General features: G+C 32.3%; 2 protein-coding genes and 1 long non-coding RNA gene across 3 annotated transcripts; all 3 read left to right on the top strand.

The window, feature by feature from the left end:
* Positions 1-5419: 5419 nt before the first annotated feature.
* LOC132800820 (uncharacterized) lies at positions 5420-6408 on the top strand. The gene is made up of 2 exons (XR_009635919.1): positions 5420-5822; positions 5954-6408. It is a non-coding gene; the product is annotated as an uncharacterized LOC132800820 (long non-coding RNA).
* A 4057-nt stretch (positions 6409-10465) lies between these two features.
* On the top strand, positions 10466-11603 carry LOC107417821 (uncharacterized protein At2g29880-like). The gene is made up of 2 exons (XM_060814881.1): positions 10466-10804; positions 10950-11603. The coding sequence occupies exons 1-2, from the start codon at positions 10466-10468 to the stop codon at positions 11601-11603; spliced, it is 993 nt and encodes a 330-aa protein (XP_060670864.1).
* A 701-nt stretch (positions 11604-12304) lies between these two features.
* On the top strand, positions 12305-13225 carry LOC132800626 (uncharacterized). Its single transcript, XM_060814774.1, has 3 exons — positions 12305-12373; positions 12510-12735; positions 13146-13225. Exons 1-3 carry the CDS (start codon positions 12305-12307, stop codon positions 13223-13225), a joined length of 375 nt encoding a protein of 124 aa, XP_060670757.1.
* Positions 13226-14286: the final 1061 nt, after the last annotated feature.

Raw genomic sequence — 14286 nt, forward strand, 5'->3', positions numbered from 1 at the left:
AAATCCTATATATTATTTGATCTTTTAACAAAATATATATATAAATATATATATATATATATATATATATTTTTTTTTTTCTTTTCTTTCTTTCTATAATACTACTTGTTACTTTCTTTATGTCATGCTATTATATATATCTTATATCCATATTTTAATAAATTTTATTTCTTTGCATTGCCGGATGCGATCGCAATCACCTTCTCATCCAATTTGTTCTCGGGGCATGATTCCTTGTGCTTCATTGCTTTTCAGCTGAACCAAAGCATCGCTAGATATAGCTAATTTTTATTTTATTTTTTATATAACAATTGACATATTGCTTTTAACTTTCTTCTTTTTTTTTTTTTTTTTCTTTTTTACAATTTTTTTTTTTTAGATGAATTCTATCCAAAATCTCATTTTCTATAAATAATAACACTAACTGTACCAACTTGCCAACCATTAGTTTATTTGACATACCATTTAATAAATGATATTAAGTATTCTGAAAACATATGTTGCTCATCATTTTCCATTCCAATATACATTTTGTGCCAAATACACTTTGTCTTTGATCGAGCACGTTTGAAATGTAGGACAACATTGGATTATATAAAGTTTAGCCCGATCAAAGTCCAATCCAATTTAGTTTTGCATTTCAAACAAACTGTTTGATTTTAATTTCTTTTGCTAAAAATATTTCCTGGAACACATACAAGTATGTTGCTTTCAACTTTTGTTTCTTGTTTGACCATCCGGTTAATTACAAATGTTTCTACCAGGACTCGTTTCTGAACCCATTTCATCAATTTTCCAAGGATTTGTTGTCCCTGCTTCTCATTTAATGTTTTTGTTTCTGTACTCATTTAATAACAACCTAATGATTGTATTTCTTCGATTCCAAGTTCTCTCTACTGCAGTTACAATTTTGGAAGCAAAAATGCTGTCAGTCACCATAGCTGATTCAATGCTACCAAGCTTTTTGGTTTTCATATTCAGTTGCATGTAGCTCTTCTAGCCGATTTCAATGTTAAGGTAACTGCTTCATATTACCATGCATGCTCTCTTTTAACTGTCTCAAACTGCTTCTGAGATATGACTTCTTGTCCATGAATCTATGAAGCTTCATTTGTGTGTTTGTTTAAGGGATGCAGACTAATCTCAAGAAAGTAATACAATGTTGCCAAAACTTATAAAATAAATAAAATACAATAAGTTGAAAAGATACAGAGGATACTCCACATCAATGTAGACCAGAAAATCCAGTGACCTTGACTATTGGTGGTTATATATATGTAGGAACTCCATTGAATACGAACAATTCAGAATTGGAGCCTCTACGAAAGAATTCTCTCCTCTCCTCAAAGTCTCAGGTAAAAGTCAAAAGCATTTGGAAACTGGAAACTTTTTTATGTGAAGATGGAGAGTATATATATAGCTCCAAAATGCCTTTGAATGTGAAAGTTTTTGCATTTGATTTATATATTCAAGGAAAGTTTTTTGTGTACACATACTCAAAATTAAATGTTGATTTCTTGCAGATACACCATGCTTCTATCCTCCAGTTTTTGTACATACAATACAACTGCGTCTTTCCTCTAGATTCTTCCACTGCAGGCGTTGATTTATCCTCTCACTCAGTTTTGTATGGATTCTCATAGATCTACCTTGTGCTAAGAGGGTGAAGCTGATCTAGAAGTTGTGAAGCTGCTCTGAAAGTTGCCAACTCTCGCTTGCTTTGATCTTATCCTCTAGCCTTGATCTTATCCTCTAGCCATTTGGAAGCTCTGAAAAGTTTGTACTAATTTGTTAAGCAGCCACTATTTGAATATACTTGTTAATATTACTAGATTTTCTTCAAGAAGCACCTTTCATTCTTTGATATTTTGATTTTCTCTTGTGAATTGATGATAATAAAAGATCGTAAACTGAATAGAACAAAGTACACTAAATACAAAAACAAAAGCAAAATGAAAGTGATCAAAATGCTCTGCAGCCTTTCATGCTTTGATTTTCCACTTATTTTTATCACTCCATGGTCCCGTTACAATGCCTTCATCATATGGGGATTCAAGTGTTTGGTTGCTCCAAGCCTTGACAAAGCCTGAAAACATTTCTCGAAACAGACTCTGATCATAAGTCAGAACCCAAAAAAAAAAAAAAAAAAAAAAAAAAAGAATATATATATATATATATATATATTGTCCTCATTGGACAGCACCTGGAAGATGTATTTCTCAAAAGAATAATGAAAAAAACCTTCCAATAGAATCCAACAAACTCAAACAACAGCAACACCACCACCCAAACCTTCAGTTATAATGAACTGGACGCCAATGTATATGCAACTTTTTTACTAGAATGGAAGTGAGACAAAGTTATGGATTTAGGCGGCTGTGAATCCAATGGCTACACGTACCACGCTTGTAGATTTCATATCCCTTGCTATTCTATATGTTATGTTCATATTATTAGGGAAATTATTATTGCTCATACTAAATTTATTTCTTTGCATTGTGGAATGCAATGGCCGTCACCTTCTCATCCATTTTGTTCTTTTCAGTTCATGCTCATTAGTTTTTTTTAAGTTCATGGTGGAAGACCTAACAATTAGGAATTAACAATGTACAATGTTTCCTAGTTGGATAGGGCATTATTCATTTAGTCACATAGTATCTCTGTATCTACTTAACTGTAGAAATAGTTATTGGATGCCTTCGCTAGGACAACTACCCTCCCTGAGACGTCTTGAAATTAGTGGACCAGATAGGGTGGAGAGAATAGGTGATGAATTTTATTATTGCAGCAGCAGTTTAGGTGATGAAATTTACTATTGCAGCAGCAGTACTAGTACTGGTTCTTCTCCATGATTACACCATCACCATTTCAGTCCTTGCAGTCTTTATCTCTTAATACGTTACGTGAATTAAGAGAATGGAAGAAGTGGTCATTGATGGGAGTTGGCTAGACGAGAAGGTGCAGGAGCTTTCTCACAACTTAAAAACCTTCAATTAAGAGAATGTCCGAAGATTAATGGGGACTACTTTTCTTGTCATCTTCCATAGTCCACAACTCTTATCATCTTTCAAGGATGCCAACAACCGGTGACTTCACTCCGAACTCATCAACTTCCATGCCTGGGTAAATTGGAGCTCTATTATTGTTCAGAGGTGGTGTCATTTTCACCACAAGGTGGATTGCCCTCCGATATCCATACAATTCATATCAGGGTATGTGATATGTTGGAGTCACTTGCAAATCATGGATGGCCTTCAAATTTAAAATTGCTTCATATTTACCATCGCAAAAACCTGTTTGTGGACGTGGATTCATTTACGGGGGAAGGGCAACTTCCCACAACTCTAACTTGTCTTAAGCTTGAATATCTTCAAAAGCTTAAATCCTTCAATGGAAAGGCTCTTCGAGACCTGATCTGCCTTGAACAACACAGCATTGAAACGTGCAGTGAGCTGCAGTGCTTGCCAGACGAAGGGCTGCCCAATTCTCTTTCTGAGTTGAATATCATATGGTGTAATTCTCTAAGTAAACGGTGCAAGAGAGATACAGGGGAAGATTGGCCGAAAATTGCACACATCCCTGGCATCAACATTACCGGTAAGTCATTTCAATATTAATTCATTTTTCCTGATTTGATTTTTATACCCAGACTACTTATCTTCTGTTTTTTCCCAAGATAAAATATCAAATTCTTATATATACTTAATATTTGTATAGAAGTTGTTGATTATTTCTACTTTTCCATGTTTCTTTAATACCATTTGTAGATTTGACATCCCATACTACTCTATATCTTATATACCATATTATCGAGGTAATTAATATTGCTCGATGCTCATACTAAATTTATTTGTTTGCATGATGGAATGCAATCGCAATCACCTTCTAATCCATTCTTTTGTCTGGCATGATTCCTTGGGCTCCATTGCTTTTTGGCCTAATCATCATATGCATCACTGGCAGAAGACGAAGAGATATAATATAGTATTTGAACATGTCCATCTTTAGGTATTTCTTTTCCATTTTTTTTTCATTTTATAATTTAATTTATACAATACAATCATTGACATACTGCTATTGGTGGTTATGTAAGAACTCCTTTGAATACCAACAATTCAGAATCGATATCTTGACTATCGGTGATTATATGATTTTAGAAAAACAAAAGTTCTGGAATATGTCTTTGAAATACCACATGACTTGGGATGTAAGCAATTAATTTTGTATCTTATTTTTATTTTCTTCAACTCAATTTAGCTAGCCACCTATAAGCTTTTACCTTCCAGAGGGTTTTCGCATATATGATCAAGGTAACATATAACAGTTGTCTTGTCTCCTCTTTGACATGTCTAATCCTTATGAAAGCTTCAGTAAAAGCATATTCCATAATAACGTAGGGCAATATTCTAATGGAAGTGCAAGTTTCATGGCTAACTAATTCCGGTGATTGTGCAATACATTAAACAAGCCTTTCTCTTGATCTGTTACAAAAGTAATCCTTTGTGACCTATTCCATGTGTGTTCCAGGTTTGAAGGACAAATCTCTGGCAAAAACATTGAGATTGACAAAAAGTTCAGGCAAGTTGACCTGTTTTATTTCCTTGCACAACTCTTGGTATGGATGCATCTTACATAGTTGATGTTTGACTATACTTCTCCATTTCCTCAGTAGGTTTTCTAGTAAATTACTGTAGGAAACAAACATAACAAGCTATAGAATATACGAGATAGATGTTGGCTTTGTGAAATAAAAGTGTAACATCCCACATCGGTTGGAAAGGGGAACGAAGCATGGCTTATAAGTGTGTGGATACATTTCCCTTCAAGAGACCTTTTTCCTGTGACCCACCGTTGTACTAGGGTCGGGAAGAGCAAAATCGTGCGGGCCTGGCCCAAAGCGGATAATATCTTGATGCGGGTGGACTGAGTTATTATAGTGGTATCAGAGCCGGACCCGGATCGGTGTGCCAGTGAGGACACTGGACCCTAAGGAGGGTGGTTGAGGACACTGGGCCCTAAGGAGGGTGGATTGTAACATCGGTGTGCCGGACCCGGATCGGTGTGCCAGTGAGGACACTGGACCCTAAGGAGGGTGGTTGAGGACACTGGGCCCTAAGGAGGGTGGATTGTAACATCGGTGTGCCAGTGAGGACATTGGGCCCTAAGGAGGGTGGATTGTAACATCCCACATCGGTTGAAAAGGGGAACGAAGCATGGCTTATAAGCGTGTGGATACCTTTCCCTTCAAGAGGCCTTTTCCTGTGATCCACCGTTGTACTGGGGTCGGGAAGAGCAAAACAACGGTCGGGAAGAGCAAAACCATGCGGGCCGGGCCCAAAGCGGACAATATCTTGATGCGGGTGGACTGAACTGTTACAAAAAGTGCATTGTTGATTTTGTCCAATGTAGTTATAGGGTAAGAGCTTTGTTTCTTCAAATATCATTTAATAGTTCATGTTTATTGTCTGTGCTTATTTTGATTCAAAGTTCTTTCACCTGTGGAAATTGATAATTACTTGGCTGAAGTCAAGTAAATCTTCTGATATATCTTAATACACTTAGGACTAGTATAGTAGCATTTGTATACTTAACACTAAAATAAAATCCAGTAAGTTGGAAAGATACAGAGGATACCTTACATCCATTTAGACAAGCAAATCTGGTGACCTCGACTATTGGCAGTTTGTAGGAACTTCATTGAATCCCAACAATTCAGAATTGAAGCCTCCACGGAAGAAATCAAAAGCATTTGGAAATTGGAAACTTTTTAAGTGAAGATGGATATTGTATATAGCTCTCCAAAATGTCTTTGAATGCGAAAGGTAAGTAGAATCAAAATCAATTTTTTTTTTTTTTTTGGTTGGGCGATGAGAATCAAAAGCATTGTATTTGATTTATATACAAGAAAATTTTTGCTTACAAATACTAAAAATGAAAGATTGATTTATTGCAGATACAGCATGCACCAATTCTCCAATATATTTTCTTTAGATTCTCCACTACGTTGGTTTCTCCACTCACTCCGTTGTATGGATTCTCACACATCCACCATGTGTTAAGAAGGTGAAGCTGATATAGAAAGTTGCCAACTTTTCCTTGCCTTGATCGTACTCTCTTGCCATTTGGAAGCTCAGAAAAGTTCATGCTAAGTACTTTAGCCATTCTGTGTCAGCCATTATTTGACTATTATTGTCAAAGTTACAGGATTCTTCAAAAAGCATCTCTCATTGTTTAACATTTTAAATTCCTTTTTGTTGAGTTATATACGAAGAGCACATATGTTCTGTTCTGTTTGTTCCCAAGAATGAGATAAACATATCAAATTCTTATATGTGTAATGTACACAGTACTTAATCTTTGATTCACCCAAAAAAAAAAACAAAAATGTTACTTGGTCTTTGTATTTAAGTGCCTTGTTGGTTGTTTTTACTTGTCCATGTTTAACAAATATCTTCTTGATTTTCTTTTCTTTTATTTTCTTTCTAGAATTCATATCCGATGCTAATTTTATATGTTATATACTGCTATATTATTAGGGAAATTAATATTAATGCTCATACTAAATTCGTAGATTTCTTTGCATGATCGAATGCATCCAGTTTGTTTTGGGGCATGATTCCTTGTTTAGCCATCATTGCTTTTTCAGCCGAACCATCAGCTTTGCTGAAATTGACCCAACTAGAAGATAAGATGAATGTATAGTACTACGATCTATCTCAATAATGCCAACCCATCCATCTTCATGACAATGGGACCCAAAACAAAGAAGAGGAAGGCCACTAGGCCGATGAGAGATGGCTTTGAAGACTCAAAAATATTATTTGCATCGTCCCTCTCAATTTCTTGTCCTTGTTCGGTCTCATTTTTCTAGCTACGGAGACCCTTTTATCTCCCTTCTCTCTCATTTGGACTCACCTGAGATGCCATATCTCTTTTTTGCTTAAATGAGATATCATATCTCTTGTCTTAAAGCTTTCAAAGAATCAGCCACCGGGTCCATCTATTATTATCTTTTTAATTACATGTTTGATATCATATACTAGCATTATGGAAATTATTATTGCTCATGCTAAATTTAGTTTTTTCAACGATGGAACGCAATGGCAATGACCTTCTCTTTCATTTTCTTCTTCTTCAGCTCATGCTTATTAGTTTCTTCTTTATAAATCAATCACCTTCTTTTTTTTTATTTATTTTTATTTTTTATAAATGATATCTGGTTGATTTTATTCTATGTTATATGTCGGCGGTCGTGGATAATAACTCCTAAAATTGTTTTTGTACCTAATAGACGCCTCAATTGATCAGGAATGGGATTTTCGACTGTAAAGGGATTTTTTTTTTTTTTTCTCTATTAGAACCAAAAGCCCATAATTTGATTCTGAAGTACTGTTTATACAAAGAAGGAATCCTCTTTGTTCCGGACGATATTTGGAATGAGAATAGTCTTTCATTCATTTAATTAATCCTTGTGACAATTGCCTTGAAATTATTGAGATGGTACATGAAAAGAAAATTAAAGGAAAAAAAAAAAGGACCAAGAAAAGAATTGTGCAAAATTTTTCAACTTAGGTACGAACTGTCTCAATAATGAATAATGCCACTGCCAACCCAATTTCGTGAAAGTGGGACCCAAACGCGTTGGAGGAAATTTCGCCACATATATAGAAAATGAAAAAGTAAACAAAATCAATTACCAAAAAGAAAAAGTAAATAAATATATTACCCAAAAATAGAAAAATAAATAAATATAATATGGTAATCTAATTCTCAGATGGTATTATCTATTGACTTGGGAAGGCTTTGTAATTCTTGTTGTGTCTGGGTTTTCTAAGGTCCAGCAGCTAGTCAACATCCCTCGGAAATCAATCTGGCTTTATTTACTGAGTTTCATATTTTTCTTCTCAAATTATACAACTTTGTTCTTATTGAGTTTTATGTTAACTATCAAATTTTCATGTGAACTAATCAAACTCGTCTCAAGCACAAAAGCAAAGTTATATTTTTTCTGAAAGTGATAAATACCCAATATTTACTTGAGACCGCTTGGCAGGCTAAAATAATATGGGACCGGGTTGGAATAGATTAGACTTACTTTTAGAGAAGGTTTACTCCAGTTTCCATGTTTGTTACAATTTTTTTTTTTTTTTTTTAAATTTTGGCTAGTTCTCTTTATTAGGCTCAACTACTGAAAAAATGCCAGCTCAAATAATTAAAATTTTATCAATCTTTTATATTTGGTACTCAAACTACCCTTGTTATCCTTAATGTTGACAAACAAAATAAAGAAAAAAATAAAAAATAATTACCTACCGTTGTCTTCAACTTTTCAAAATCAACACTACGTCCAAACTGATTCACTTTATCTCCACCTTCCATTGTCATTTTCATTTTACACTTGGCTCTCTCAAACATTATAGATTAATCGACCAAAAACAAAGCACACCATAAATTTAACTAAAAAAGTAAAATTTTTATTTTAGTATCCATTATGAGTGTATTTTGTGTAAAAATTAAAGTTAATGTAATTTCAAGTTCTAGAAAAAAAAAAAAGGTTTATTTTTCCTTTTATCATCAAAAATGAATATTTAGGGGGTGTATTCGATTAGGAATTTAATGGATTTTAAAAGATTTTAAAAGTCCAAAGATATTCAATTAAGATTTTTATGGAATCTATTAAAGTATTAGGGTATTCAATTTAGAATTTTATAGAATCTATATAAATCTGATGTTATTCAATTATGACTTTTTAAAAGTCCATAAAAGTCTGTTGGTATTCAAAAAGTCATTAATTTAGAAGGATTTTACAAATTGATGGATTTGATTGGATTTTGAGACATTAGGTATAAATACTCAAGCCTTTCACAAATCCAGTCTCCACCCCAAAGATTTCATTGGATTGTAAAACACAAAACATTGAGTGAGACCCTGCTTTGAGACAGAACAAAGAACGAAGAATAGACGGACAAACCCAACCCGCTGGATGAACAGTTGAACAAAACTGGCGAATTGACGGTAACCAAAACAACGATCTTTCCTGTGGGTTCTCTCCCCGTGCTTCCTTGCTTGATCTGATTTTTTGGGTATGATTCAATTTTTCTGCTTTTTTCGCATTATCCGGCTGTTGTTTGATAAAAACCCAAATCAATGTTGTGAAAGTTTTGAATTTCGAGTGAGAAGTTTTGAGTTATAAAAACAAAAAAAAAAAAAGAGTGAGAAATTTTGAGTTTCTAAGGAACGTATCTATTAATGTATCTGTTATCTGCTATCTGCTATTGTAAATATATTCATATATGTTTAGCCTTAGTGTAAAAAGAAATAGAAGGTTGTGCAGCCGTACTTTAGTACCAATTAACTTGTTCTTTTGAAGCATTATTAACAGTACATGTCCACCATCTTTATACATAATCTCCATCGATCTTTTCCAGCACATCCCCCCCTCTTTCTTGAGCCATAAACACATAGACGAAAGCCCCCCCCCCCAACACACACACACACACACACACACACATAGAGACGAAAGCAAGAGCATAGAAACAACTGTCAGATGACAAAAATTTTGAGGGGTTAGTTTTCAGGAGGGTAAAGATCATCTCAGATCAATGATCAATGATCAATGTATTTTCTTTGTACCCAAAAATAAAAAATAAAAAATAAAAAAAGGAAACAGATGGATAGTGATGATCACCGCCTCTGAAGAAAGGAAAAAAAATGGTTGGTAGATTAGGCATAATAGATGTGAATGTCAGAAGCTAGCCTCACAATTTTCCATCAATTAATAAATTTATATAGCTTTGAAGAAAAAAAAAAAAAAAAGAGTTGGTAGATTAGGCACAATGAGTGTGCACGTCAAAAGCTAGCCACACAATTTTCTATCAATTAATAAATTTATATTATAATATATATATATATATATATATAGTTTCTTGTACTTAATTAAAAACACTTCCACAAGAATTTGTGCTTTGGCTACTGTTTCCACTATGAGTGACTGATTTGGTGTTCCATCATTATTATTGTTATATATGTATACTTCTTATACTAATTTAACACACTTCTCCAAAAAGTTGTGTTTTGGTTTCTGTTTCACTGTCAATGGCTGACCATGTTTAGTGTTCCATCATTATTATTATTTGTTACGAAAATATTACTGCCTACTTGCACTCAAAAAATATATACTATGCTATAGTACTACATGTTCATGCATATATATATATATATATGATTTCAGAAAAAATTAGAAAAATACATTATTTTTTGGTTGTAGTTAATAGTCTTTTAAAATGCATTATGAATCTAATATGATTTATTAAATATTTTTAATCTGATTTTATATTTTGATGAGTTAGAATGTGAATATTTTGATCTTTTTTATTATATGTTTAATTTATAATATATATATATACATATATATAAATGTGATTCAACTATTCATGGGCTTTATATTTAGATATTCATTGTTACAATGGGAGATTCACAACGAAAAGGCAAAACTGCATATAACATATGGACCTCACAAGAGAGTAATATGTTGTTAGAACTGATGGTTGATGCTGCTAATCGTGGATGGCGTGATAATAATGGTGTATTTAGCAAACTAACTGTGGAAAGTAAGATACTTCCTAAGCTAAATGAAGCACTTGGATGTAATAAAAATTATACTCAATATCAGGGTCGCTTGAAATGGTTTAAAACGTATTATCAAACATTTTCTCAACTCATGCGTTTCAACTTTGGTTTTGGATGGGATGCAGCCACACAAAGATTCACTGCCACAGATGAAATATGGGATAATTACTTTAAGGTGAGGTTATAAATTTTCATAAAAATGTATTTTATATTATTATATCTTATATATATCTATATATATATATAGATATATTTTTTTTGTATTTTTATATGTTAACAAAATATTATATTTATTTTATTTTGTTTTATTTTTTTTACAGTCTCATCCAAACCAGAAACACCTTCGAACAGACACTTTTGCTGACTTTGAGGATTTAAAAATTGCTGTTGGAAATGGAACTGCCATTGGAAAAAACTCTATTGGATTGGGAGACGATACAGATGCAAGAATTTATGGACAAGATGAAAGTACACATGGTAGGATAGATGACTATGTATATGATGAGATTAACGAGGTATATGTTCCAACTCAACTCGATCCATCATGCCAAGCACCTTCACTCGGACATAATGAACCATCAATGTCAGAGTTCGATCCAAATTTAGAAGTTCCCATGGAAAATGTTGTTCAAAGAAAGCGAACTAGAAATGAATATGAAGGGAATACTCGTTCATTTGATCAGAATGCCACTCGAGTTTATCTTCTAGAAAAACTTTCTCATGGTTTGGACTCGATTGGAAAAATTGCCACTGAAATTTGGGGTATGTATAATCTAATGGAGAAAAGGGAAAAGGCAACTAGTGAAAAGGAGAAAAAGAATGATATTTGGAATGTTATTAAGGAAACTCCAAATTTAGATAACATTGGTCGCTATAAAGCACTTGCATTGATTCAGAAAATGGGAGTTAAAGATGCATTCTTGAAGATGTTACCTGAAGAGCGCTCAGAATGGATATCATTTAATATGGAATGAGTGTTAAAACATATATTTAGCTATAACTATTTTATGAAATAGGTTTTTAGTTTTGATATATTTTTCTCTCTAGTTTGTTTAAGTGAATTTTTTCATTTGCTTTATTGTTCAATTTGTATTGAATTGAATTTTTCATTAAAGATTTTTTTTTCCCTTCCTGATATTATTATTTTTTATGACATTTCATATTTTCTAATAATATTTGATGTTATGTCTTAGATTAATAGAGAAAATGGAACTGGAAGAACTGGGAGAAAGAGATACACAAGAAGATGAAGAATTTTATGAAACCATTAAATTAATATTGTTAGCAATTCAAGCAATACCTGAGGTATTAGATGCACTAATGATTAGCATTTGTGATGAATATATTGAACATCCACTAGCTCGACGACCAATCACTCCTAAAGGGTATAATTATATTCATAAAGTATTGAAAAAAGATCCTCAACATTTTCGGCAACTCTATAGGATGTATCCTAATGTATTTTTGAAGTTATGTAAAATTATTAGAGAAAAAACATATTTACAGGATACAAGATTCATTTGTATTGAAAAAAATGCTTGCAACATTTTTACTTATTATATGTCAAAATTCTCGCTATCGTATGACTTGTGAAACATTTAGTCGATCACATTTCACAATGAGCAAAAACTTCAACAAAGTTTTGAGGGCTTTGAACATAATAGCACCAGATATGATGGTTAAACCAAAATCTACAGTGCCAAGTAAAATAAGAGAACATACAAGATTTTACCCTTACTTCAAGGTAAGTAATGAATGTTTTACCTATTTATTTTTTTAGTAATAATAATTATTGTCATTATTGTTATTATTAGTGTTGTAATTATTATTCAGAACACCTTATGTTTTATGTTAGTTATAAAATTTATTATTTCTTTTAGGATTGTATTGGAGCTATTGATGGCACATATATACCAGCAACAGTAAAGGGTCGTGATGTAAGTAGCTATCGTAATCGCCATGGAAAAATTTTACAAAATGTATTAGCAGCTTGTAACTTTGATTTGGAGTTCATATACGTGCTTAGTGGATGGGAGGGTTCGACTCATGATTCAAAATTACTACATGATGCTTTATCAAGGAGGAATAGACTTAAAGTGCCACAAGGTATATATATTTTTTTATTATATATATTTTTCAATATGTACTAATTTTTACAAAATAATATTTATGAATTAATAATTAATATCTTATATTTTTAGGTAAATATATTCTTGTGGATTGTGGATTTCCAAATTGTCGACAATTTTTAGCTCCATTTAGAGGGGTTCGATACCATTTGCAAGATTTTTCTGGTCCAGGTCGTCATCCTGAAACTGCAGCTGAATTATTCAATCTCCGTCACTCTTCTTTAAGAAACGTAATTGAGAGGATATTTGGTATATTCAAATCTAGATTCACAATTTTTAAGTCTCCACCTCCATTTCCATTTAAAACACAAGCAGAGCTAGTTTTAGCTTGTGCAGGATTGCACAATTTTCTTCGCAAGGAATGTCGCTCTGATGAGTTTCCTATAGAGTCAAATGATGAATCTCCATCATTGTTATTAACACAAGAAACTGAAGAAAATAATTTTGAAGAGCTGGTTGAAAGTTAAGAGCAACAACGAGAGAATGCTAATGAATGGAGAACTACAATGGCTTCAAATATGTGGGTGGATGCCCAAAATGCAAGAAATCAAAGTAATGAGCAATGAGTTTTTTTTTTTTTTTTTTTTTTTTTAAATAAAATTTTGTATACAATAATAATAATAATAGAGATGATATAAGACTATTTGATATATTTATCTAATTTTATTTTAATTTTTCTTGACAATATTTTTTTCAAAAATATTTTAAGGATAGTATTATTAAAGTTTAATATTCATGTATATGTTGTTTGCCTATTTGTTAATTTGTTCGATATCATAAATGTTCAACAATGCTAATGGTATGATTAAAAAAAAAAAAACTATGCTTATAGTATAGAATAAATGATATTATTCACCAAAATAGTAAAATGAATTATATAAAAATATTTAAAATCATTAGAATTCCATCAAAATCTATTAAAGTCTATAATATAAGTCTCATAAACTCCATTAAATTCCATATAGAATTGTAATAAAATTCATACGGAGTTTGTTAAATTCTAAGTAAATCCATAAATTCCATCAAACATTTTAACTCTTTTAAAATCCATTAAATTTTTAATTGAATACATCCCCAGTTTTTCCAAAAACCTCCAACTCGCTTTCTTTGGGCCTCCACTAACTACTAGTCGTTTATGAAATAATTTGGAAAAATCAAGTTTTTATCACATGGCCTATGATTGGCCATTGGGGGCTTTACAAATTAAAAAAATTTTGAAAAAATAATTTTTTTTTCAAAATCTCTTTGCCATTGAGTTCCCTAACGGCTGGTTGAGGAATCCAATGGTATCCCATCAAAGTTATACTGACAACTCTTTTTTTTTTTGTCTTCTTTGGTAACCCAATTCACATTAACCAAACTTTTATTTTACACTGTAGAAGATGTTCTAAACCTTGAACTAAATCTCAATAACACATTTTTTTTTTATGAAAAAAGAAAAAAAGAAAAACCTTATTTTACTACATCGTGAAATTGATTTTCACCCTTTATTCTTCAGATATACGAGAGACATTCCAAACTGGAATAT

This window comes from Ziziphus jujuba, chromosome 2 (genome assembly GCF_031755915.1).
Source record: "Ziziphus jujuba cultivar Dongzao chromosome 2, ASM3175591v1".
In the NCBI taxonomy this organism is placed as follows: Eukaryota; Viridiplantae; Streptophyta; class Magnoliopsida; order Rosales; family Rhamnaceae; genus Ziziphus; species Ziziphus jujuba.